The 25,572-nt window shown below is 32.5% G+C and overlaps 1 protein-coding gene and 1 long non-coding RNA gene across 2 annotated transcripts; one reads left to right on the forward strand and one right to left on the reverse strand.

The window, feature by feature from the left end:
- Positions 1–3,199: 3,199 nt before the first annotated feature.
- LOC125203208 (transcription factor bHLH168-like) lies at positions 3,200–4,346 on the reverse strand. Its single transcript, XM_048101515.2, has 3 exons — positions 4,135–4,346; positions 3,628–3,954; positions 3,200–3,532 (listed from the first exon to the last, which is right to left on the reverse strand). The coding sequence occupies exons 1-3, from the start codon at positions 4,267–4,269 to the stop codon at positions 3,455–3,457; spliced, it is 540 nt and encodes a 179-aa protein (XP_047957472.1). The 5' UTR covers positions 4,270–4,346; the 3' UTR covers positions 3,200–3,454.
- A 7,781-nt stretch (positions 4,347–12,127) lies between these two features.
- Positions 12,128–13,233, forward strand: LOC125203340 (uncharacterized). The gene is made up of 2 exons (XR_007173347.2): positions 12,128–12,187; positions 12,906–13,233. It is a non-coding gene; the product is annotated as an uncharacterized LOC125203340 (long non-coding RNA).
- Positions 13,234–25,572: the final 12,339 nt, after the last annotated feature.

Raw genomic sequence — 25,572 nt, forward strand, 5'->3', positions numbered from 1 at the left:
TACTATCCAGACGATCAAGAGTTTTGGGGTTTTTTTTCTAACAACTACGAAAAGCATATAAATTCAGAGATTAAAATAAGCACTTAAACAAGAGAATAAAGAAGCAAGTTGTAAAAATGATAGAAAAATATGCAGAATTCAAGGATCCGATGACAACTCATAGCCTAACCCAATTGAAACGATTTACCATTTAAAGTCTCCAGAATTGTTGAATCAATCACAAATATAGATTAAACCCCTTCCTGAGGTGAGAAATCCGTAGATTAGGTGTAATAATTGAAATCCCCTTCTAATTCTTAGACCTAACTCCTAATAGTTCGATTAGATTAAAGATCTCACTCAAAACCTCAACTCTCCCGAGTTTTATTGAATTAAGGTGTGAATAATTCTTCTTTCAAGGTTAAATATTTCATCTCCCGATTATTCTAAGAAACCCTACACTCCCAATTGGTGATCAAGCAATTGTTAGGAAAAAGCACAAGAATAATTCAAACAATTGCAAGAGCAAGATAAAAACGAAGTCAATTTGATTAAAACTATAAATCAATGCATCTTCACCAAGAATTCTACATAAAAGATGTTTAGTTACTCATGTTCATGGTAGAAAACAAAAAGAAACTAAGCAAAACAATGAAAATCATGATCCGAATTGCAATTGGCGGAAGAATTGAAGCTTGAATCTTCAATCTTCTTCCAAGAGTTCTTCACAAAGAGAGAGATGTGTTTTGTCGCTTGTAGAGAATGAATAGAATTGACCTAATTCTTCCTTCTTATTTTTTCTTCAAAAAATTGCGTTTCAGCTCTAAAAAACGCCAAAATGACGGACCCGGCCGGGTGGAATTAATCCACTGGAAATTCACCCGGCCGGGTGGGACTTCTTTGGTACTCTCTGGAATCTCGCAGGCATAATTACGCCACCCGGCCGCGTGGAATTATAGGGTAATAATTCACCCGGCCGCGTGAGATTTTTTGGACAGCGCAGTGTTCGTATAACAGCCATAACTTCTTCTACTGAACTCCGATTGAGGCGTGCGAGATACCCACGTGAAGCTCTTTCGAAGACGAAGAGATTGGTATGAATTAAGGGCTGATTGGACTTCAAAATCTCCAGTAAATATTGTCTTAAACCAAGGCTGCTGCACATCCACATATTTTGTACCTTTTTCTACACATTCTTAACAAAATGGTCAACATACCAACATAATAGAGAAGTAGATATAAACACGCCTAATAATAGACGGAATATGCTCAAATTCATACAAAACCACCCTCTAAAACCATGTAAAATCCAAGTATGTCAGATGGCTAGCGACTTCTCCACGTGACGCTTTGAATACTAGACCATGGATCTTCTCTCTGGTTCCCGAACTGTACTCCCATATCAGTGTGGGCTGATCTCACCGGAATACTAGGACTTAGATAAAGAAGACAGAAGAAATCCTTTTTTCAATTTGGAGAGAATTTCGAACTCCTCTTCCTAGAGGGGGACGAAAATTTTAGTATTAAAAATTATGATTTGTGCCTCCTTTATTCTCCTATTTATATTAAGTTCCTTTTGGGCCCAGACACGGATCTATGGATTAGTTTTGGATATGGGTTCATCCAATTTACTTTTTACTAATTAAATTGAACCCACAATTAAATATAAGCTTTGATTGGAATATTACGAGCAGCCACTACAGAAGTAATATTGAACTCTCCCCATCCAAATCCAAAATTATAAGTAATCCGGATTTTCGTTTTAACTTTCATTTCCCGCGCTTAAGATAAAAATATCCATTAATTAATTAATTTATGCTATGAACTTAATTAATTAATTTCTTATTAATTCCATGAGTGGACTAAGCATGAAACGCTTATTTATTATTCATAGAGTGATCAAACTCCAACTAGCTAGGTTCCGAATAATAAAATCTTGTTTCGCGCTCCTCTTGAGGACATTATCAAACGAGACTCACTTTGCGCACGTTTCAATATAATAGCAATCCTAGCACCGCTAGATATTAATCACCACTACCCAATATATCAGGATTATTGGGTTATGAAAAACCCGCACCATTTGATAAGTCAAAGTAATGCATAATCAATACCGTATGCTCAATGCTAACCTTCATTGATTAAGAAACAAATATTTATTAAGACCTCGCCTTTCAGTAGATAGCCCAAAGACAAGTCTTGTTGTTAGATCCGTTCAGTTCTTTACCACACCAATGTCATCTTATTTCAGTAAGGCTTAGAAATATGTGGACTGCATTGCAACCTTTCACGATGGATATTCTAATTCCATCTAGGTCGTGAAATTCTTCTTTTTCTTTGTTTAGGACTGACCGTGTTACCTTAAAGTGGACGCCGTCCACAACCGGTCTACTAAATCAAAGACTTAGACTTTGTTAACTTATACATTTAAACATGTAATTAACATCTATTAAATGTAAAACATAACAACATTATGACAAAAATAGTCTGTTTTATTCCTTGGAAAATAAAATAAGAGTTTTACAGCATTCAATCACTCGAAACGTGATTTCTAGTATACAAACTCTAACACGAACAAGTATTTCATAAGATAAAGGCGATCATCGAGCGGAGTGTGGTAGTGGTTGTAATACTCTTGGACTTTACAGATTCAATCCAGGGCCATTTTTTCGTCAACACGTGGAGGTTTGAGGCGAGGCATGGAATAAGACTTGAAACCCATCGGTTCCTGCGTGACCGACGGAGGGGGCGACCAACGCTGCGGAGGCGAATGGTCGTCAAGGCTGTCTGGATTCTCCTCAGACTGTGTTTGCTGCCCAAACGTGGCTAGATATTCTCCATGAGCACTGACTAGGCAACGTAGTTCCAGGAGCATTCCATGGATGTTTGTGAGCGTGTGTTGTTGTGATTCCATAGCTTGTCGAGAATCTTGAGAAAGTGGATTGGGGAACAATTTGGAGAGAATTGAATTGGATTGTGGAGCGTGAGTTTTTTTTTTTTTTTGAGAGATTGGATAGAAAGGTGGATTGATATTTTGAGAGATTGGGCGTGAGATTTGAGGGACTTTGAGAGGTGGATTGAGATGGAGGAAGAGTAAACAATGAAAGCACCAATTGATAGAAACTTGTTATATCGGGATATTGCACTCACGTTTGTAACGAGAATAAAAGAAAGATAAACCCTAGTTGAGGTGCTAGGGGGTGATTTCCGCCAGAACCGGGAATGAGAACAAGTAATTAACTTTATTTCTCAATGAATGCTAATACGATAGAATTCTATTATATGGAATTCTAAACCCTAACCTATGTCTTGCTATTCAAGAAACCTAATTAAAATAAAAGATTACAAAAGATATGGAAAAGAAATAAAGATAACTAAATAAAATAAAAGATACTCTAAAATATTGGAGATGATCTTCGGCGATATTTGCTAGATCGAGGACCCTATCATGATCTCAATTCCTTAAAAAAAAATTTTTTTACAAGTTTGAAGAAATGATCTCATGTATCCTATCACTTATTCTTGAAATGTCCACTCCAACCCTGCAAATTTTAACCTGCCATAAACAATGTAATACTTGATCAATTACATGATCATAAAATAATATCACATGAATTAATATAAATGAAGGTTGATTTAATGATCGATCACCTGAGCATGGAGAGTGTGGATGATGCTGTCGCCAACTCGAGAGACGTTGATGGTGAGAACTTGAGCCGCTTCTTGTTCGATTATGCTAATCACTTGACTTAGCAAGAAATTCTTGCTGAGGCCACTGATCAACACCACTTCCACACCATGACCTAACTCCCTCACTGTCAGAATTGGAGGCTTTGAAGAAGTTCTAGCCACGTAGTCTGTCTTCGTGCCATGGTTTATGAGTTGTGCCTTTCTTCTATTCAATGCTTCTATCCTCTCTGTCAAGATCTTGATGTAAGCAGCTGCTTCATCTATCTGATCTTGTTGTGACAAGAATTCCTACACATATATCATCAAAATTAACATAGATGTGTTAAGAAGTTATAAACCCTTGAAGGAAACCCTTAAGAATATTGAAATTCAGCTTCTTCTTTTTTCTGATTGCATTCTAAACATATCAAAATTTATTTGAACATTATAATTAAGCATTGTTTGAAGAGTGAAGACATATATACATACTTTGGGTTGGCTGAAATGGCGATCGGGAATGATGGAAACGAGCTTAAAACTAAGAGATTTCATTCGAATCCTTCGATTTTTTTCAATTGTTTTTCTCTCTAGTTTGTTCGTGGAATCAGACCGGGTTCGCTTCATTGCAAACCCTAGATTGAAGAAAAATGAATTAAAAATTTCGACGAAGAAATTACTTAGCTGGTTATGGATAGAAGCTTTATGTTCATAGTATCAAGACACACACACACACATATATAGAGAGACAGAGAGTGAGAGTCCCTTGCACGCAAAAAAGCAGTGGTCCTAGCATATTTTTTCAAATATGAGTAGGGTCACAAAGTAGGAATAAATAATACGCCTCTTTGATTGAATATTTCGTTGACAATATAGGAAGGAACTCGGAATTTGCATTCCCGTGCAAAGCTATTTTCTATGGCTCCATTAATGCATGACAAACAAACCACTGCATTATTGTTAAGGAACAATTTTAATTGGAGTACATTGCATGATATAAAATATAGGGAAATTAGTTTCTAAAACCATGAATTTTGACCAAATTCTGGTATTTCACACTAACTTTGAAATTGATCTAAAATATCACAAAATTTACATTTTTTATGTTATTTCCCAACCTGCCCCAAATAAGGTATATTCGGCAAAAACTTAATCTTCATAAGCAATCGTGAAACATTTATGATATACTCCATAAGTAATATTTTTTGTATGACATGACACAATTGAATTAAGATTATACATTGTATCTTATTATAGACTAGTAAAATGTAACTAAAAAAACATGCTATTTAGTGATGGAATTTTTCGTCACTAAATTTCTTCACTTAGCAGGTTTAGTGACAGATTATGTATCGGCAGATCCGTTATTAAAAGCTGGTCACTAAAAAATGTTAGTGGCGGATTTTTCCGCCACTAAAGTCACTATGGCGCTGCCATGGTAAGTTCTTATTAGTGATTGACTAATCAATCACCAATCACTAATTAGTGACTGGGGTTTTTTACTCATTTATCTGTCACTAGTCATTAAGCTATCAGCCGCCGTCACTGATTAGCGTTTTTCTTTTGTAGTAACGGGGAAATATTTGGATCATATAAAATTATAAACCAAATGAGATTCGGTAGTATATAATTTATAACATAATTTGGAAAAATATACAAATCTCTACAACAAAAAAATCGGATAAGGAAACTTTTTAACGCTATTAAGGACGCTAATTTTTGTGTCTGATTATACCAGCAGCTTTTCATAAAGTATCCTTATTGTTGATGTCCAAACTAAAACTAAGGAGAACAAAATAGAAGCATCCCAAAAAAGCAAAAGATTAAGATAATTTATCATCAACACAAGGGATACTTTCTTTTGTGTCCTAAATTATGGTTATTTTAAAAAATTTCGAATGCTAGTAATTGTGTCTCAAATTTGATGACCCTAAAAGATAAGTTTTAATAGTGAGTAGTAATTCACAATTGATACCCGAGAATTTTTGTGAGATAACGTAGCCATCAAATTAGTGACGTATATGGCGTTGCATGTAGTTCGCCTTTTTTTAATATCTATATCCCTTAAAATTAAAACTATTTCTAGTTTGATTCATCCATAAAAATAAAATTTTCTATACCTTCTATTTTAGAAAATTTTTGAACAACCTATTACCTCTACATATTTATTTGTTTGCAATTTATACCATAAAAATATTATTAATAATATGAATCCAACAACCAATTAATGCTAGTTCTATTATCTTTTTTCTTCTTGTGTTTTATTTAACCTGTTTTTCCCTTTAGTTCTTTTATTTTACTTGTATTAAAAATATACGTATTTTTTAAAACAAGAGGTAGTATTAGTATGATTTTTTACCCCGCCGAAAAGTACTGGTTTATACTCCAATGCAACCCACAAGAGTTAAAGTTTGCCTTTTTGATGGTGGCCTACTTCACATTTGTTTTTCCGGTCCCTGCCTGATTCAAATTTGTTTCTCCTGATCGAGAGCGATGGAGAAGAAACCCCTAATTAACACGGTAATTTTCAATTTTCTAATTCTTTTTTATTTTTATTCAATAAAAAAAATCTAAAAAATTCTTTATGAGAAAATTAGAATAAAATTATGAAAAAATGCATTCAATTTGTAATTCAACGATGGAAACGAGCAACTTATGCATCGTTTTACACACATTCTGTATTAATTTAGCAAAACAAACACGACATTAATAACATGATGACTTTGTTTCATTCTTTTGATTAGTATTAATATATAATCCATATATATATATCGATTACAGGGGGGAGTGATCAATTGTTAACTCATCATTTAATTGTTAACTACAACTAATTTAAGGCCATAGGATTTTAGAAAACGTGTGGTCTACAATTTTCCACGTGTAATTTTCGTTTTTATTAATAAAATCAAAAAAGATAAAAAAAAAAAGCCAAATTAGGGTTTTAGATGAAAATGTCAATATAGTGTTTCGGAAATATCAACACAATGCTTTGAGAATGTCAACACGATGCTTTAAGAATGTTAACTCATTGCTTATATTGACATTCTACATGTATTATATTGACATATTTTATATAGTATGTTGACATTTCTGCTTTACGAAAAAATTAAAAAAAAATCGATTTTTTTTTCAAATTTTGACGTCGGAACATATGCATATATGATATCGTTGGAATCCTTATAAAATTATCTTTAATTTGATATATGTTATATGAATTTAAAGTTTTGGGATTTCTTTTAAAAGTTAGTTATAACTAAACATGTAGTTAATTTACATTAATACCCATATTGATATTTTATGGAATTAATCATATGGCTTTATTGACATTTTTTGTTGATCGTATTGATATTTCTTGGTTGATGATCTAGGCCCTTAATTTGAATATCTAATGGTTATTATTTAGTTGTAGTTAGCAATTAGGTATTAAGTTAGCAATATAACTCTCCTCACATAAAAATATAATAGAGCACCTACCAAAATATAATTGTGTGCGTCTTTTTCCTTTCCTAAGCTAATTAAAGTCATGGGGAGTGTTATATTGCTAACTCAATACTTAATTGTTAACTACAACTCAATAATAGCCATTAGATATTCAAATTAAAGGCTTAGATCATCAACCACGAAATATCAATACGATCAACAAAAAACGTCAATAAGGCCATATGATTAATTCCAAAAAATATCAATAGGGGTATTAATGTCAAGTTAGTTATAACTACCTTTTAAAAGAAATCCCAAAACTTTAAATTCATATAACATATATCAAATTAAAGATAATTTTATAAGGATTCCAACAATATACTACATGCATATGTTCCGACGTCAAAATTTGACAAAAAAAATCTAGATTTTTTATATTTTTCGTACACAGGTTAATGTCAATGCAGCTAAGATAATATGTCAATATAAAGCATATACAATGTCAATCCTAAATTGTGTTGACATTCTCAAAGCATTATGTTGATATTTTCGAAACACTATATTGACATTTTCATCAAAAACTCTAATTTGGAGTTTTTTTTTTTATCTTTTTCGATTTAATTAATAGAAACAAAAATTACACGTGGCAAATTATAGACCACACGTTTTTTAAAATCCTATGACTTTAAATTAATTATAGTTAGCAATTAAATGATAAGTTAACTACTGATGACTCCCTTAAAAGTCGTTAGGCTAAATTATTGGAGGTTTTGAATGATGAGAAGAGGCTGCAATTGAATAGAAGTCATAAAAGTGTTATTCAAGAATGATTGCTGCTCCCTAAAAGTGAATAAGTTTATTGCTTCTTTACAGAAGTCTGCCACTTTCACAAGTGAATTAACGTTTCTTAAAAAAATTTAAGAAAAAAATTGTTTTCCTCTTCTTTTTTCTTTTATTTCCATTTAATAATACAGACCTTTTTTTATGATTCATAATAGGCTTATTACTTTATTAAGGGAATATGCATAAAAATGCTACTACTACATAGTCAGTAATTGAATTAAGTTCATTCTAAGTTGATATTTGCGCGAGAGAATACTTTAGTACAGATATTGTTGTCAGTTAATTAGACATATGTATCTGAAAAGTGAAAACAAATATGCTACTACTCATTAAGAAAAGAGAGAGATTTTAAAAAATGACATGATTAGAATATATTGTGTTAAAAGATTAACAACAAATACTTTATATATAACATTTTCAATTAATGAGAACAAGTAAAATTTAATTATTAATATTTTAACAAAATAAGCATATTTATTAGATTGTTGTTCACTCCATTCATAAGCATAAATATAACGAAGTGTTCATATTATGAAAATAATGTCAATAGTTTTTTTCTGTGTTCACTTTTGTTCACGAGCATAATATCGTTATTTTTGTAATATCACTTCGTTATATTTATGCTTCTGAACAAAAGTGAACACAGGAAAAACTTATTTTAGTATTATTTTTTTAATATAGTTTTGGAACGGTTTTGAAATTCATATTTTTTATTATTCATTATATGAATTAAACTAAAATATATAGATATAACTAATTGCTGATTATATACTACTATAATTATGAAGGGGAAAAATTGTGTGATGGATGCTTGTATAAGGTTTGTGCTGTTGATCCGTATTTCCTTTAGATATATCTCCAAAAAAGGTTTCATCGTTAAACCCTCGTTTGAATAGAATAGCATTTAATGATTGATGTCCACGAATAATGTGTGATAATTGCGCAATTGCTGCTGGGAAAGGCATGATAGATATAGGCTCTTAAAATTTAAATTTCTACTCTTTAAAATTTAATGCGAGCGGACTTGGTCTTTAGACGAGTGCAATATCTATTTTGCCCTTTCATATCATATCTACATAAATTAAATGGATGATTATCATTTAATCAGAACTGTTCGTTCACTTATGATTAATCCCATAATCATTTAAATTAAATATATAAAATCAATTTTTTTATTTTTTATAATTGTCAAAATTATAAAATAACACTCTCTCCGTCCCATTACAAGTGAGCAATTTTCTTTTCAGACGTTGTTTTACAAAAATAATAGGAATAAATAGTTAAAATGGATGAAAAGTAAATTAAGAGTCTCTTCTACATTATTCTCTCTCTTAATTTAGTTTCAATCAACTTTAATTATTTATTATTATTTTTGCAAAACAACGGCTCAAAAAGAAACTGCTCACTTGTAATGAGACGGAAGGAGTATTACAAAATCAATAACAACAAATTAAATGACGATGTCTTAGAGAAAATGATGTTACTTTGGAAAAAATCGCGTCATCATATATATTTTGAATGTTGATTAAAACGACTCCAAATTATCTGAAACGATTTAGTTTTATGTTGTTTCAGTTATGATTTTGATGAGCCTCACAATTAATATGAAACTTTGTATGAATGTCAGTAAGATTTAGGCTTGTAATAAGAGTAGATATTTTATGATTTTACGAGATAGTGTGTCCAATTAATCACATTTAAAGAGAAAACAAAGAGAAGGGGGAAGGAATATTTATAAATCTAGACTTAGTTGGACATATCATTTGACAATATGTAGTATTTGTAAAAAGATATACTTCATTCCTCTAAAAAATATAGTCTCACTCTCATCTTTTCATTTCGCTCAATTTATTATTTACTTTTAATATTTAAAAATTTGTTCATATTTTCGCTTTAACTCTTTCTTTGCTACTTTATCTATTTCTCTCTCATAGTATTTTAATAATTTTTTTATTAAAACTTGTGTTGTCCGCCAGTGGGACTATTTTCAATGGGGAAGAGACTAGTAGTATAGTTTTAATCAATAACATCCTCAAAATGTGTACATATTCAATGTGCATGCTAATCAGACCAACTCCTCTAACTTCAATCATACTTAAAAATTCAAATTGAAGAAACGAAATTGTTCCAATTCTACCGCGAAACGAAACAAAAAATTGTGTTGATGTATTTTGCGTTTGTATTATTCATCCTTTATCTTCAAAAGGTTGCAGAAGGTTTGGAAGTAGGAAAAGAAGATGAAGAAATGATAATGCACAAGAAAGAAATAAAACTCGTGATCAATGACTTTTAAGTTGTACTGTAGTTAACTTTTTAGTGTGTCTACAGTACATTTTTTCAAAGTCATACTATCAATTATTGTTGAGGCAGGGTTATTTTCTTTGGACTTTGATTATGTTTTAGCTATGCTTAAAAGTTAGTACTCCGTACAACTATAGTTCTGAATGATTTAAAATATCGTTCTAGCAATGACCAGTTAGGATAGTGATATCAAAATTCTATCACGTCATATTTTTGTATTTTCTAAAACGTTTATTGAATGCATTAAAAATAGTGATTTTTGCATTAAATGCAGGCAAAATGACATGAAATAAAAGTACTCCATATTAGTATATTTTTTATAATAAAAAGGAAAAAAAATACTAATTACTTTAATTTGTGTGTTGTAATGGCAAAAATTGTCAAATCAATTGGTTTATCTTATTCTTTGTTCAAACTTACGTAACTATCTCCGGACCACAACATGTCGTCCATTTAGACCACGTAACTAAACTAGATTGCGAAGTTTATATATATCTATATTTGCAATCAGTTTCATACTACTATATCTATAGTATTACAAAAATCCAACAAAATATTACTTACATGTATAAATATGATAAAAATCTATGCAATGTATCCCTTTCTTGGACGAATGCAGGATCTAAGTTTGAATTTTACAAGAAGTGGAATTTTGATTAAAATCCATTTTCTTAGACTATAGTAGTTAATTAAACTGTGATTGTAGGGATTTCATAAGTTCAACGTACTATTTTTAGTATTATTAGTTTTCACAATAAAAATGAATATATGTATATATATGAAAATGAATATATATATATATATATAGGTTTGTGTTAAAATGACAACTCCTCTTAAAATGACACCGTGACACCGCTTATACAGCAATATTATAAACGCTACACAGCAATATTACAAACACTACACAGCAATCTATAGATTGCTGTATAGTGTGTCGGATATTGCTGGACAAGAAATATTGCTGGATAAAGACCAGCAAATTGCTGACCGTCTTTTTCCAGATTTTTTTTTTTTGCCACGTGGCAGCTTATTATTCGTCCACGTGTACAAATGATTGGCTAGGAATGATGGTATGGTGTTATTTTAAGGGGTGGTGGCACCCTAACATGCCCCTATATATATATATATATAGGGGAGAATTAAGCTCCTTTTACCCCTTTAGATACTATTTCCTTCATAATATCAACCATTAGATTAGAGATTTGGACGGTCAAGATCAAGATTAAGAACCTGAACCTGTGTTGCATTATTGGTCATATTCTGTGCATTATGAGGGTATAAGAGTAAAAAGGCACTGGATTACAATAATTACGGGATTTATTGGGAAAACTGATTGACATACCATTCTCATTCCATCATTCTACTCTCTCTCATCAACCACGTTCCCTCAATTCTTCTCTCCACAAAAAACCCTAGCCGCCCCAAATTGATGTCGAGAAGAAACTTCTGTCATCGTCTCTCGCCGTAAAAACGTGGTAGAATCATCGGTCATCTCGCCGCAAAAATCAACGTCGGTCGCCAATTCACAGGCCTAAAGGACCAATTTTTAGTTTCGCGCGCGCGATTGAGTTTCTGAAGTTCCGATTTTTTTTGGTTTCTGAAGATTCGATTTTGGGTAATAAACACTTGTAAGTGTCGGTTTTGGGTCAATTTTTCTATAAAAAATGAAATTGTAATCTATTGAACTAGAGTTCTGTCTATTATTTAATTTTTTAGTTTATTGTTGAGTTGTATTTGGTATATGTTCGATTATTGCGGGTGAAACCATACGGATTTTGTAGATGTTTCTGGAAATTGTCGATTTTGTGTTCACTGTGTTGTTGATTCTGTCCATTATTGACGATTTGGTTGATTATTGAGTTATATCTATATTTTTTATCGTTTGGATGAAGGAATTCAACTGATTTCGTTGGTGTGTATTGCAGAACATCAATGATGAAGAGAGGCAAACCCTTCAAGAGTCAACCAACACAGACTGAAGGTTACGTAATTGTTTCCCCTGTTTTGATGCATTATTCCTTGGTTGTACTACATTATTGAACATTATCTTGCATTTATACTTTGTATTCATAGATAAATTATGCATTATTGTGACTGTTGTGTGTTTCATGATTTGGTTTGAATATGAAACGATTGGTTCACAATTAGATGAAGCATTATTTGTTGGTTGTGTGACATTATTGACTGTTGGTTGTGTTTTGATGTATGTGGTAATGTTCGTGTAATCTGAAGCAATTGTTTCAATTGAATTGATGCATTATTTGGTTGAAAATGAACATTATTTGTTCATTGTGTTTACGGATAATAATATGTACATTGGTTACATTGGAACAGTTTCAAATATGTACATTATTTGGTTAATAATACGCATTATTTAGTTGAAAATGTACATTATTAAGTAATGGTGTAACGTTTTTAAGTATAAGCTAAACTGTACTATTTCTAAGTTTGAATCTTTGTATTAGTTACCCAATTTGTAACAGTAAATATTTGCATTATTAAGTTCATATTATGCATTATTATGCTGATATTATGCATTACATAGTAGACATTTTACATTATTAAGAAAAGGTGTCTATCTATGCATCGGATAAATTGATTTTTTTGCATTATTTACTCATTTGTTAACATTAATGTGCAAGATTTTGTGCATTACAGAAAACTCATGGAATACATGTCTCTTTCTTTTTTTTGGTCAGCAAGTAAGCAGCGTCGCGTTGATTTTGATGAAGCAGTAGATGATGTAATTCTAATTGTATTAGCCCAGAAGCTTCGGCATAGATTATCGGAGGACAAAGCAGAGACCAGTACATCCCGTAAAGAGTGGATAGGATGTATGGGGTGGAGAAGTATGGGGAGTGATTGTATGGATACTTTATGGATATGATGTTTTTTTGGGATTGGAACACTGTTTTTTTTTTCTTTTTTTTTTCTTTTGATAGCTTAATGTTGGAAGTGATAATATCAAACTTGTTGGTTAGCTAGTTGTGAACAATTTCAAGTTTTATGAACTTGTGCAAATTAAAAGCTTCAATTTTCGTATTAGCTAATCACAAAATTATCTTACACCCTATAATGGATAAAAGATATTTTATAATGTAAAGTCTGACATTAATAATGTAGTATACGAATAAAATAATGTATAAAATTTTATCTAGTGTTTAAATTAATCAATATAATTTGACCGACGAATAACCAACATAATGTCTATAAATGAACTAATAATGTATGAAATGTAAATAATAATGTATATAATTTTATGAATAATACACATTACAGTACTACTCGCACTTTATTGTATGTAATGGGATCATGCTCTTAATAGTAAAACTAGATCGTGCATTCACTTCGTCTTCCTCGTTAGACCTCTTACTGCCCTCTTTATTGCATACGACAGAATACCAAGTAGTAACACCGCCCGACCTCCTCATTCCTTGTTTGCGCGTATCAAAACCAACAGCGCAGGCATATACATCGTAAAACGCGAAAGAAAAATCTAGTGATTGGAACTTCTGACCAACCACAGGCTTCAATTGTGGAGAACATTCTGGTCTAACGAACACTACACATAAAAACAAAACAACATGCATATCAGAATTTATAGTCATTATATGCCATAAATCGTACATTACGGAAAAGAATGAATGCATTATACACTGATATTCGTACATTACATAAATCGCGAAATACAATACAGCAGCGGCGCAAAATAACAAAACCCTAAACAATAACGCATGAGACTTTTCGCCTAATCAACATAATAAACCCTAGCCACCAATGCCATTTTAAACCCTATTGGATTAAATTACGCTTATGAAGTACATTCAAAACAAGAATCATATCATAAATTATGTTCATTATATGCTATACATCGTACATTACAGATAAGAAAAAATGCATTATACACTAATATTCGAACATTAAATATATCGCGAAATACAACACAGTAATGACTCAAAATAACAAAACCCTAAACCATAATACATGAGACTTGTCGCCTAAGCAACATAATAAACCCTAGCCACCAAAGACTACTTAACCCTAGTGGATTAAATTACACTAGCGACGTACATTCAAACGTCAAATTCATGGAACGAATTAGTAATGAACAAAACGTCAACGAAACGAAAACAAAAGAATGACTTCCATTGTTGAAGAAACGTCAGATTCAAGTACGTAAATTACCTTCTTCCATTGTTGAAGAAAACGTCAAGGAATCACGACTTCTCCAATAAAACCAAAATTGTAAGATGATGAACTGCACGATAACAATTCGAAATTAAGAAGAAGAATAACGCCGAGGGAGCGATGAACTGCACGATAAGAATTCGGAATTAAAAGAAGAAGAAAACCGATGGAGCTTCAATGGAGAATATTAGAAGAATAAAAGATGGAAGAGAAGACAGATTGAGTGTATCGTAGAAAATAAAGTCTAAAATCTTTTGATGGAGAAAATCAAGCTACTTACCATAACTAAATCAAATGTGAAAGACAATAAGGCCCTTTTTTATTATTTTAATGAATATAATTTAATTAATCAGGCTCTATTTTGGGCCATTAGATCTTGCAAATGGATGGACAAGATTAAAAAGGAAAAAGAACAAAATATGGGAAAAGTATATATATATATATATATGTGGATGTATTAAGATGACAACCCTCTTTATTGTAACACCATACCACCATTTTAGGCCATTGGATCTGAAAATCGTGTGCTTGTCATGCTGCCACGTGTAAAAACACGGAGGGGTAAAATAGGAAATTTCTAATTTTAGGTTACCAGATTGCAGTGCTGTTCATTGAATATTGCAGTTTTACCACAGCAATATTGCAGTTTACCACGACTGCAATATCTAAGTTTATGGACGCCTGGGATTAAGTTTCGTGAAAAAACACGGGTTTGCGGTCTACTGTATTAGATATTGCAGTCGTGGTAAACTGCAATATTGTTGTGGTAAGACTGCAATATTCAATGAACAGCACTGCAATCTGGTAACGTAAAATTAGAAATTTCCTATTTTACCCCTCCGTGTTTTTACACGTGGCAGCATGACAAGCACACGATTTTCAGATCCAATAGCCTAAAATGGTGGTATGGTGTTACAATAATGAGGATTGTCATCTTAATACATCCCTATATATATATATAGGTCCATGATCAATTGAGATTTTTTAGGGTAATTGAGTAATGAGATGCAATATCAGCCACTCATTTTTATTAAATGAGTGGTCCAGATTTTGCCACATAAAAATTATTTTTAGATTAGTTTATTATGAAAGGGCAGAATGGTAATTTCATGATTTTAATTAGATTCTTAAGCTTGTGCTATTCAGCTGCTCATCCTCACAAAACTCATCCTAACTCAGACGAGTCCAACCAGCTCCTTCCTCGCCGGAGACGCCGTCGGAGGTGGAATCCCTAGCTTGTCGTCGGACGCCTCGAGCAGATAGCCTAGATCTGGCCACGATTCGCCGGAATCCGATACCAATTCGACAATTCCTTCCTCAACCCCTCCGGATTCGCCGCAATCCGACGCCGATTCGACGATTCCTTCCTCAGCTGCTCCAGATCCGTGACCGGAAGTGGGAGATGCAGTGATTTCCTCATCGAAGCTCTTCATGAACAAGTCGAGGTCGTGGATGGAAGTGCAGAGATCGTAATCCTCGTTGATTCTGTCCAGCAGATCCTCCCTCGGCCGCTTCACCTCCGGTGAGTCAATCTCCTCTGCCTTCGTCTCTGTTTCGTCTCTGGCATTTTGAATTCACGCAAACGGAGAGGGGATCTGGACTGACGACAGCTTCGGCGTCGATTCTGATAGAGCAGCAACTTGGAGAAACGATGGGTTTCTTGAGCTTGGGTGTATCTAATTTTGTGAAGGTGTGTTTTATTTTGGAGATCTAGGATCTGTCCAATTTGTGATAGAAATCGAGAGAGAGAGGTGTTGGGGATGAAGAAGGTGGGAGAGAGAAGGCAGTTGGTGAGAGAGGGAAGAGAGTTTGTTCTCGTTTCCAGAATGAGAGTTTTTCTGCCTTTTTTAAATTTTAATGTCAACTACATAACAATTCATGTCAACTATTGTTATTGACATCATTTATACGTAAAATGTTGTTGTTGACATTAATTATATAAATCGTTGACATGAAAATGTTTATTCTTGACATGAATTATATAGCTCGTTGACATAATAACGTTTGTTGTTGACATGAATTATATAGGTCGTTGACATAAATCGTATGAAAAATGTTGTTGACATAAATTATATGTAAAACATTGTTGTTGACATGAATTATATGTAAAACGTTGTTGTTGACATGAATTATATGTAAAACGTTGTTGTTGACATAAATAATATAGATCGTTGATATGAAAATATTTGTAAAATGTTGTTGTTGACCTTATAATCGACATAAATAACGTTTGATGTTGACATCATAGTTGACATATATAACGTTTGTTGTTGACATCGTAGTTGACATAAATAACGTTTGTTGTTGATATTGTAGTTGACATAATGTCTCTGTAGTTGACATCACGCGAAAATGACATAAATACCCCCTTGTTGACATAAACTAGACATTGTTGACATTGAGCCAAAATTATGAATGAGTGGCAAGATTGCATCTCAATTCTCAATTAGGCCCAAAAATCTCAACCTAACAGGACCCTATATATATATAGGGGTGTATTCAGATGAAAACCATAATGTATATTAAAACATCAAACCATGTAAATAATGTACATTATACACACTAATAATGTACATTTTATTTATGTATAATGTACTGTTCTAAATATTGTACACACTAATAATGTACATTTACATTATATGAATTCTGTACATTATGCTGACAGTACATTATACATGAATAAAATGTACATTATTAGTGTGTATAATGTACATTATTTTACATGGTTTGATGTTTTAATATACATTATGGTTTTAATCTGAATACACCTCTATATATATATATATATATATATATAGGATTGTGATCAATTGAGATTATTTAGGCTAATTGAGAAATGAGATGCAATATCAGCCACTCATTTTTATTAAATGAGTGGTCCAGATTTTGCCACACAATAAATATTTTTAGATTAATTTAATATGAAAGGGTAAAACTGTCTTTTCGCGTTTTAATCTAGGTTTATTCAGCATAATACCGTGAGATTGGCGATTCTTGTGAGATTTTGCAATTTCCGTCAGATCACTGATTGAATCTATTTTAACGATTTATGATTCAATTGATTCGAAAATTAGACTCAAACGATTTCAACGATATCTGATTTGCGATTCAATTTTCGAAAAACTGATTTCTGTGTTGATTTTAAAGTTTTTCGGTCGATTTTACCGATTTTGAAGTTCTTCAGCTTTCAATTGCGATTTTGGTGAAAATTGCGATTTCGTGAGATCTCTGATTCAATTGATTGAAACGATTTCTGATTCAATTGACTCAAAAATTAGAACGCAGACGATTTCAACGATTCGAACGAAATCTGATTCGACGATTCCTCAGGATATCAATTTTCGAACAGAAGACAAATTGACGGATTTCGGTGTTGAATTTGAAGTTTTTAGGTCGATTTTATCTACTTTGATTCTGTTTTTATGTTTTATTTGTTGATGCCCAGTCAAATTTCTTCCTAATCAATTTTTATTTTTTTGCTTTTTCATCTTTAGCTTCGATTTCACTTCATAATCAACACCTAAGTGTTATCTGATGGATTCTTCATCTTATTCTGAGTCGACGTCGACGAATGGTGGAGGTAATTTGGTTTGATTTTCATTAACATGATTTTTTTGTGTTGTGTTGGTGAATTATACTCTGTTGACATGACATGATGTATGTTACCTGTCAAATTTTATGTTATGTTGGTGAATTATACTCTGTAGCTATACTCTTTGTTGATATTCTGTTTCATTAACACGATTTTTTTGTGTTATGTTGGTGAATTATACTCTGTTGACATAAACGCACTGTTGATATTTAAATTGATGTTCTGTTGACATAAACGCAAATCTGTTGGCCTGATGTATGTTATCTGTTAAATATTCTATGTAGCTATACTCTTTGATGACATTTTGTTGATCTACAAAATAGTTTTATGCAAAATGAACCCTCCCATGTCTGAACAGCCCCTGCTGTGGTGTTTGTTGGTGGATGAAGGGGTTATGGATAGTGTTGAGAGTCCATGATAGGATGTCTGATGTATGTTACCTGTTAAATATTCTATGTAGCTATACTCTTCGTTGACATTTTGTTGATATACAAAATAGTTGTATGCAAAATGCAACCTCCCCTGTCTGAACAGCCTCTGCTGTGGTGTTTGTTGGTGGAGGAAGGTGTTATGGATAGGGTTGAGAGTCCATGATATGATGTCTGAGATGTTGGTGCTGGTGTGGGTCAATTAAGATATGCTAGTTGACATTATCTGTTTCAGTTTGTTTACATATTTTCCCATTATGTTGTAGGATTTGTTATTCCAATTTATGATTGCTTGCTTATGCAATTTGCATAATTTGAGAGATGAATCTGATTGGATTGCAGTTATCATGATAATTCATTTGCAACTTCTAAGGCTCTGCATATAGCTAATAAGATCAACTCTTCATCAACATTCCATGTATTGGAAGCCTTTTTCCACCATCAGGTACATTGTGAATCTCCTACATCGGTTCTTGATCTTATAATTCATGAAATCTTGTGTGTGGTTCTTTTTTTTCAAGCGCGGTTGTATAGTATAAAGCTCGAATTACTTAGTTGAAGATTGCAATGCTGCATAACATGCTAATTGCACTTGAGATTGATTGATTGATTGATTGAAAATTAAAACAGGAACTATTTTATGGGAAGGTGACATTTAACAAGTCTAAAGCAGCTGTGAGGGAGCGTATAGTGGACTTCGCAGCAAAGGCCCTTGGACCGTTGTCGTATTGTTCTGCAGTCAAATCCGGCTTCAACGGCATGAATTATATGTAAAACATTGTTGTTGACATGAATTATATGTAAAACGTTGTTGTTGACATGAATTACATGTAAAACGTTGTTGTTGACATAAATAATATAGGTCGTTGACATGAAAATATTTGTTGTTGACATTAATTATTTGTAAAATGTTGTTGTTGACATAAATAACGTTTGTTGTTGACATCGTGGTTCCCATAAATAAAATTTGTTGTTGACATCGTAGTTGACATAAATAATGTTCGCTGTTGACATTGTAGTTGACATAATGTCTCTGTAGTTGACATTGCGAAAATGACAATTATGCCCCCTAGTTGACATAATGTTTGAGTAGTTGACATTGCGCGAAAGTTGTGAATGAGTGGCTGAAAATTGTTGACATTTGGTTATAAGTTGTTGACATTTTAATACAAGTTGGAGTCAGACTTGCCTCCGTGCTACTCGCTGATGAGGGCGTCCAGGCTGCCCCAGTCCTGCCTGGAGGGGTAATTACAATTACAATTCATGTTTTTAAGGTTAATTACAATTAAAAATCATGTCAACTATATATACTAGTCATGCCAACAACTAATATAATTATGTCAACTATGGTGCATATCGTGTCAACGGTACATACAAGTCATGTCAACTACGGTACATATCGTGTCAACTACACGTACAAACCATGTCAACTATGTTACACACTATGTCAACTACACGTACAAGCCATGTCAACTATACATAGAAACCATGTCAACAACAATTATAAGTCATGTCATTTACACGTACAAGCCATGTCAACAACAATCAGAGTTGTTTTTTAGTTGTTAACATATACTAAAAGTTATTGACATTATCTTATTAGTTGTTGATATTTGATTTTGCTCTCTAATGACATCTATCTTATAATTTTCTTTATTAATTAAAATATTTGTTTTCTGAGTTGTTGACACTTTATACAAGCTGTTGACATTTTGTTATAGGTTGTTGACATTTCAATACAATTTGTTGAACTGATTAACATTTGATATAACTGCTAAGTTCAAAATTCAGAATCCACAATAATAGTTTTAAAACTCATCCAACTATATAATTTAAGATTACTAACACATGGAGATGTAGTCATATAATTTAAGATTACTTAAACATATAATTTAATTATGCTCAATTATAATTCATGTTTTTAAGGTTAGTTACAGTTAAAAATCATGTCAACTATATATACTAGTCATGTCAACAACTAATATAATTATGTCAACTATGGTGCATATCGTGTCAACGGCATATACAAGTCATGTCAACTACGGTACATATCGTGTCAACTACATGTACAAGCCATGTCAACTATGTTACTCCCTCCGTTCCGGCTAAGATGACACATTGCTTAGCCAGCACGGGGTTTTAGGAGTTATTGGTTAAAGTGTTTAATTGGAGAGAAAGAAGGTGGGTGTAAACATTAAAGTAGAGAGATAAAGAAAGATGAATATTTTAATAGGAGTGAGAAAAAGTGGTTGAGTGTATTAATTGGAGAGAGAAAGTTACCAAAAAAAGAAATGTGTCATCTTAGTTGGGACAAACTAAAAAGGAAAACGTGTCATCTTAAGCGGGACAGAGGGAGTACATACTATGTCAACTACACATAGAACCATGTTAACAACAATTATAAGTCATGTCAACAACAATTATAAGCCATGTCAACTACACATAGAACCATGTCAACAACAATTATAAGCCATGTCAACTACACATAGAAACCATGTCAACAACAATTATAAGTCATGTCAACAACACGTACAAATCATGTCGACAACAATTATAACCAAATGTCAACTACACTTTCAAGCCATGTCAACAACAATTCAGTCATTTTATAAAAACAATATACTATTTAATCTTAGTTTTAGTTATTTTATTTTAACAATATTCTCTTCTTTCTCTTTCCCTTTCTCCTGTTGTTTTTCTTTGTTCTTTTCAACTTGTGCGTCATCCATTGGGCCTGCAGCGGGTGGTGAGATAGGAGAGGCGGATTCATTGGCTCACCCCTTTAGGACATAACCTGGCGATGTAGGGATATTTTCTCTGTTCCTTTCTTCTGCATACTGCTTGTAAATTAGTTCTACAATGTTAGTATATAAACTGTAGGAGTAATCTAATGTCAACTCAGAGAAACATATGTACACAAAATGATGTACTTACTTCATCAAAGAAATGTCCAAATTTAAAAGTTGGAAATTCAGTCAAATCTTCAAGAACTTCCTTTTCTTTTTCAGCAATAACTATTGATTCAGATATTGTTTTCCAGTGATCAAAAGTATCAGGCTTGTCTTGAAGGAACGTCTTGGACAAATGAAGAAACTTGTCGGCCATAGATTCAAGTGGAGTCGCTTGGCTTCCAAGTGCAGATCTAGCCATATCACACACCAATCCAAATAAAAAATTAGATTTGATGTGTGAGAGAGCTTCTTTAAGTACCTTGACAAGATTGATCTTCCCGTAATTCATGTGATTAATGGTTTTCACTACATTATGTATGAATTCTTTTGGGAGTAGGTTTTGGGAAGACCCAACACCACTGTCATCAACATCAGGCATTTATTGTTGAGGCACTTGTTCTTCCTCAATGGACCCAACTTCACCGCCAACGACTGCCTTTCTCTCCACCACGATATCATCTCCCGTCTCCTCCCCCATTACATCATCTGGTCCAAAACATACAGTATATATATATATATATATGTACCACATCATTCATTCATTCATTCATTCAGAAAAACATTTCATATTTTGGAACGGAGTGGAGCCACGGCTGTGCCTCACCGAATCACACATCATCAAAGAGCTTCTGTCCAAATATAGCAGCCTCTCCGTGAAATCCTGGCTCCAGCAGCAGGGCTCCAAGCATTTCACCGGCCGCGGCCTCTTGATGGCTAACGGCAACGACTGGTACCACCAGCGCCATATCAATAGTCAACAATCAATTAGTGAAATCGATCTTGTTTATAATGTGAATATAACTATGTCAACAGTCATTCAAACAAGCATACACTATGTCAATATCCTGTTTATAATGCACAGTCTAATTAGTGAAATTGATCCTGTTTATAATGTGAATATAACTATGTCAACAACCATTCAAACAAACATACACTATGTCAACAATATACAATATCATGTTAAAAGATGTATACTTTTATAGCTATGTCAATAGCTATTGAATAAAATGTCAATAATCTTAAAAATTTAAACAAATCCTTAACTGGAAGGTGATGCTTGATGTTCTCTGATGTTCAACTGCGCTTCTTCAATTGCTAATCAACAAAAAAAATCATCAGAAATTGAATTCATAAGAAAACTGATTATTCTAGCATTAATCACAACAAAAAAAATCATCAGAAATTGAATTCATAAGAGAAATCATCCACAATTCCACATCAATGTCGCAACCAGATCGGCCCCAAATTCTGGGAGGTAAATTGCGACAAATTTATTTTTGTCAAATTTAGCAGGAATGTCAAATTCTCAATCATCCACAACTTCCGATTCTACCATCGCTAATCAACAAAAAAAAATTAGCAGGATTCGAATTCATAAAAAATGAAACCAGATGTGTTTTAATACACCAAAATTGAAGCAATATACTTAAAATTTGAATCAATTTCTTAACCTGAAAAAGTCGCTTCAACCGTCGCCTATTTGGAATGCCTATTCTCTTCGATCGCTGCTTCAGCCAATTCAGCTTCAATCGATGTTTCAACCGATTCTTTTCGATTTTGCTTTTCTATCGTCATTGTAGAAAACTCTGTTTGAATGTTTACGGTTTGAATTTTGAAGATCAGCGAGATTTTGCAGATTTTGAAGGGGTTTGAATTGTATGAATTGTATGAAGATTTGAAGATTTTTCAACATAGAGGTTTTAAGAAATTGGATTGAAATACGTTTTTATGTTTTAAGTTTTTTTATTAATGAAATTACAATTATACCCCCTTGTTGACATAATGTGGTATTTGTTGACATTTTGTTAATCTTGTGGATTAGTGGCCCATATTGCATCTCATTTCTCAATTTAGCTAAATAATCTCAACCTAACAAGACCCTATATATATATATATATATATTAAGTCACCTCTATTTGTATATATCCTAAGTATATAACTCATTTTTGTTGTAAAAACTAAAAATATTGTCTTGGATGTATGAAGCAAATATATTGACAATTAAATTAACTGCAACCGTAAAAAATGGAAATAAGTAAAAATTATGCTATGTTTGCAATTTGAATAATAATGTTGCACTTATCCAATTAAAAATCTCATGCTGAATGGTGAAATAGCTACATCTTCTTTTATTAAATATGGATTTAAATTTTTCCATAGCTAAATTAACTACACTTGAAGAAAATGAAACTAAATGTTCATTCCACTCCTTATGAAATTTGAACCCTAATATTGCACAAAGAATGAACTGAAAGTAGTCCTCTATTGTTATTTAAATGTAGATTCTCATTTGATTATATACAAATTAGATTTTAAAAAGCATAATTTTACATGGTTAGATGGGGTCTCACTTCTCACTTGGCATAATGATATGTCTACCGAATACCATTATGCACAATTTAACGATAACGATTATTTAATTTACATGTAAAACCCATGAAAACAACAAAAATATCTCAAACATAATAATATTTCCAAGGTTGATGATAAATGGTTGGCATGGCTGTCAAATATTAATAGAACAATATTATTTACACACACATATATGCACATACTCATCATATTTTCTTTTAATGGCGACAAGACGATCGACAACTATGAGTGAATTGTCAAAATCCTTCGTTTTCTTTCATAATTTACACCGTCTATGTTCTTTGCCTTAACTCGTCACATTCCATTTTCTTTCATTGAATTGTGGAGGTTCCAATCAACTGTGACTTTTTTGTATTTCTTAGTTTTTGATTGGTTGAAACTTGAAAGGTTGAATCATAGAGAGCATATCGAATGGATCGAGAAGGCAGTCAACGCAATTTAGTGAAGATTTTCTTGATTCCAGCTTCTAGGAAAATTGTGTTGAAATTAAATAAACAAATTGAACCATGATTTTTCATTATTTAGCATGAAACATGCAAATTTAATTAGGTCATTGTATTGTGCCACAAACTTGGTACTTCAGAGTTTTTGTGCATGAACTATTTTTTCAACAAAAATATGCCTCGTCACATATAAATATTTGTTTTTTGTTTTTTTCAAGGAATTTACACAGAGACAATGTTCTCTATCCCGGGGCGTCCGTTTCGTTTTGGTCTTGTATGCGAGTCCGGCGTGCTTGTGTTGGCTTCGGGCGACGTGTGCAAATTAGTTGTGTGACATTACGATGCCTCGACCTGTAGTCCGCATAATCCCGTCCACCTCGTTTGACTAGCCTTTAATCGGTTCAGGTCATGTAGAGTGTTATGTTGGGGTCACTAAATTTTCATAAAATTGCAATTTTCAATATTGTTGATTTGCTTTTTATCCCTAAACCCTAAACATTTCCGCTTACAACGTATGCCACAAGAAAATTGACTTATTATTACACTAGAAAAATTCACCGAAAAATATACTCCATTTGGGGAAATTGACATATTAGAATATGTAATAACAGGTGATTATGCAATAATAGAGTCTATGCTCCATATGTTATATAAAACAAATCTAGTATCACATCAAAGTGTCAAATATGGTTAAGACTACACTCATTTACTACAGCTGAAATTTTATAAAATCTCCAGCATACTTATAATATAATATTAATTGATTTACTCCATCCATTTAAACCTATTCATTAATTACTACTACAATTTTTTTACTTTGGATAACAAAACAACTAAGAATTCAAATTCAGGGTCTGTTTCAGTGTCAATTCGATGAAATTAACCAAAAACGTGAGTTGTTTTCTAAATAATTTAAATACTATATGGAGTATATAAGTTTTATGTCCTTTTTAGATTTGGTTCAGTACGTGGCATTTGCACATGAGTCGACAAGTGTTAAGATATACTAGTAGCCATATAATTAGTCAAACAATGGTACTAATATTCAATATTCCAAGTCGTATTCATAGCCATATTTCCTTGATTGACTTTGAACATATGACGTGAGAAAATTACATAAGCTATATTATTCATAAATTGAATTTAGAGTTGAAAGTGAGTGTACCATGTCTAACTAAAGGTATTGAACCCAAGAGCTATAACTGGGCTTTGGCTTATATTTAAACATTAAATCATGTTCATTTATAGACAATGACCACAAAAATATTATCCTTGATAAATAAATTTATCTAGTAGTCATTTAAGCTATATGTCTGATCACTTTTTTAATCACAACATATTTATAAATTACATTTGACTAAATATGGATGACCAGACATGCCCAATTTCAA

Source organism: Salvia hispanica, chromosome 6 (genome assembly GCF_029641045.1).
Source record: "Salvia hispanica isolate PSC_SH4W2 chromosome 6, Shi_PSC_v1, whole genome shotgun sequence".
Taxonomy (NCBI): domain Eukaryota; kingdom Viridiplantae; phylum Streptophyta; class Magnoliopsida; order Lamiales; family Lamiaceae; genus Salvia; species Salvia hispanica.

What these genes read in the sequence shown, in the direction of transcription:
- LOC125203208 (XM_048101515.2), bottom strand. Translation starts at nt 4,269, where the DNA reads ATGAAGCGAACCCGGTCTGATTCCACGAACAAACTAGAGAGAAAAACA. An exon ending in GCCATTTCAGCCAACCCAAA is followed by an intron (nt 3,955 to 4,134) that starts GTATGTATATAT and finishes ATATATGTGTAG; the next exon opens with GAATTCTTGTCACAACAAGA. An exon ending in TCCACACTCTCCATGCTCAG is followed by an intron (nt 3,533 to 3,627) that starts GTGATCGATCAT and finishes TGTTTATGGCAG; the next exon opens with GTTAAAATTTGCAGGGTTGG.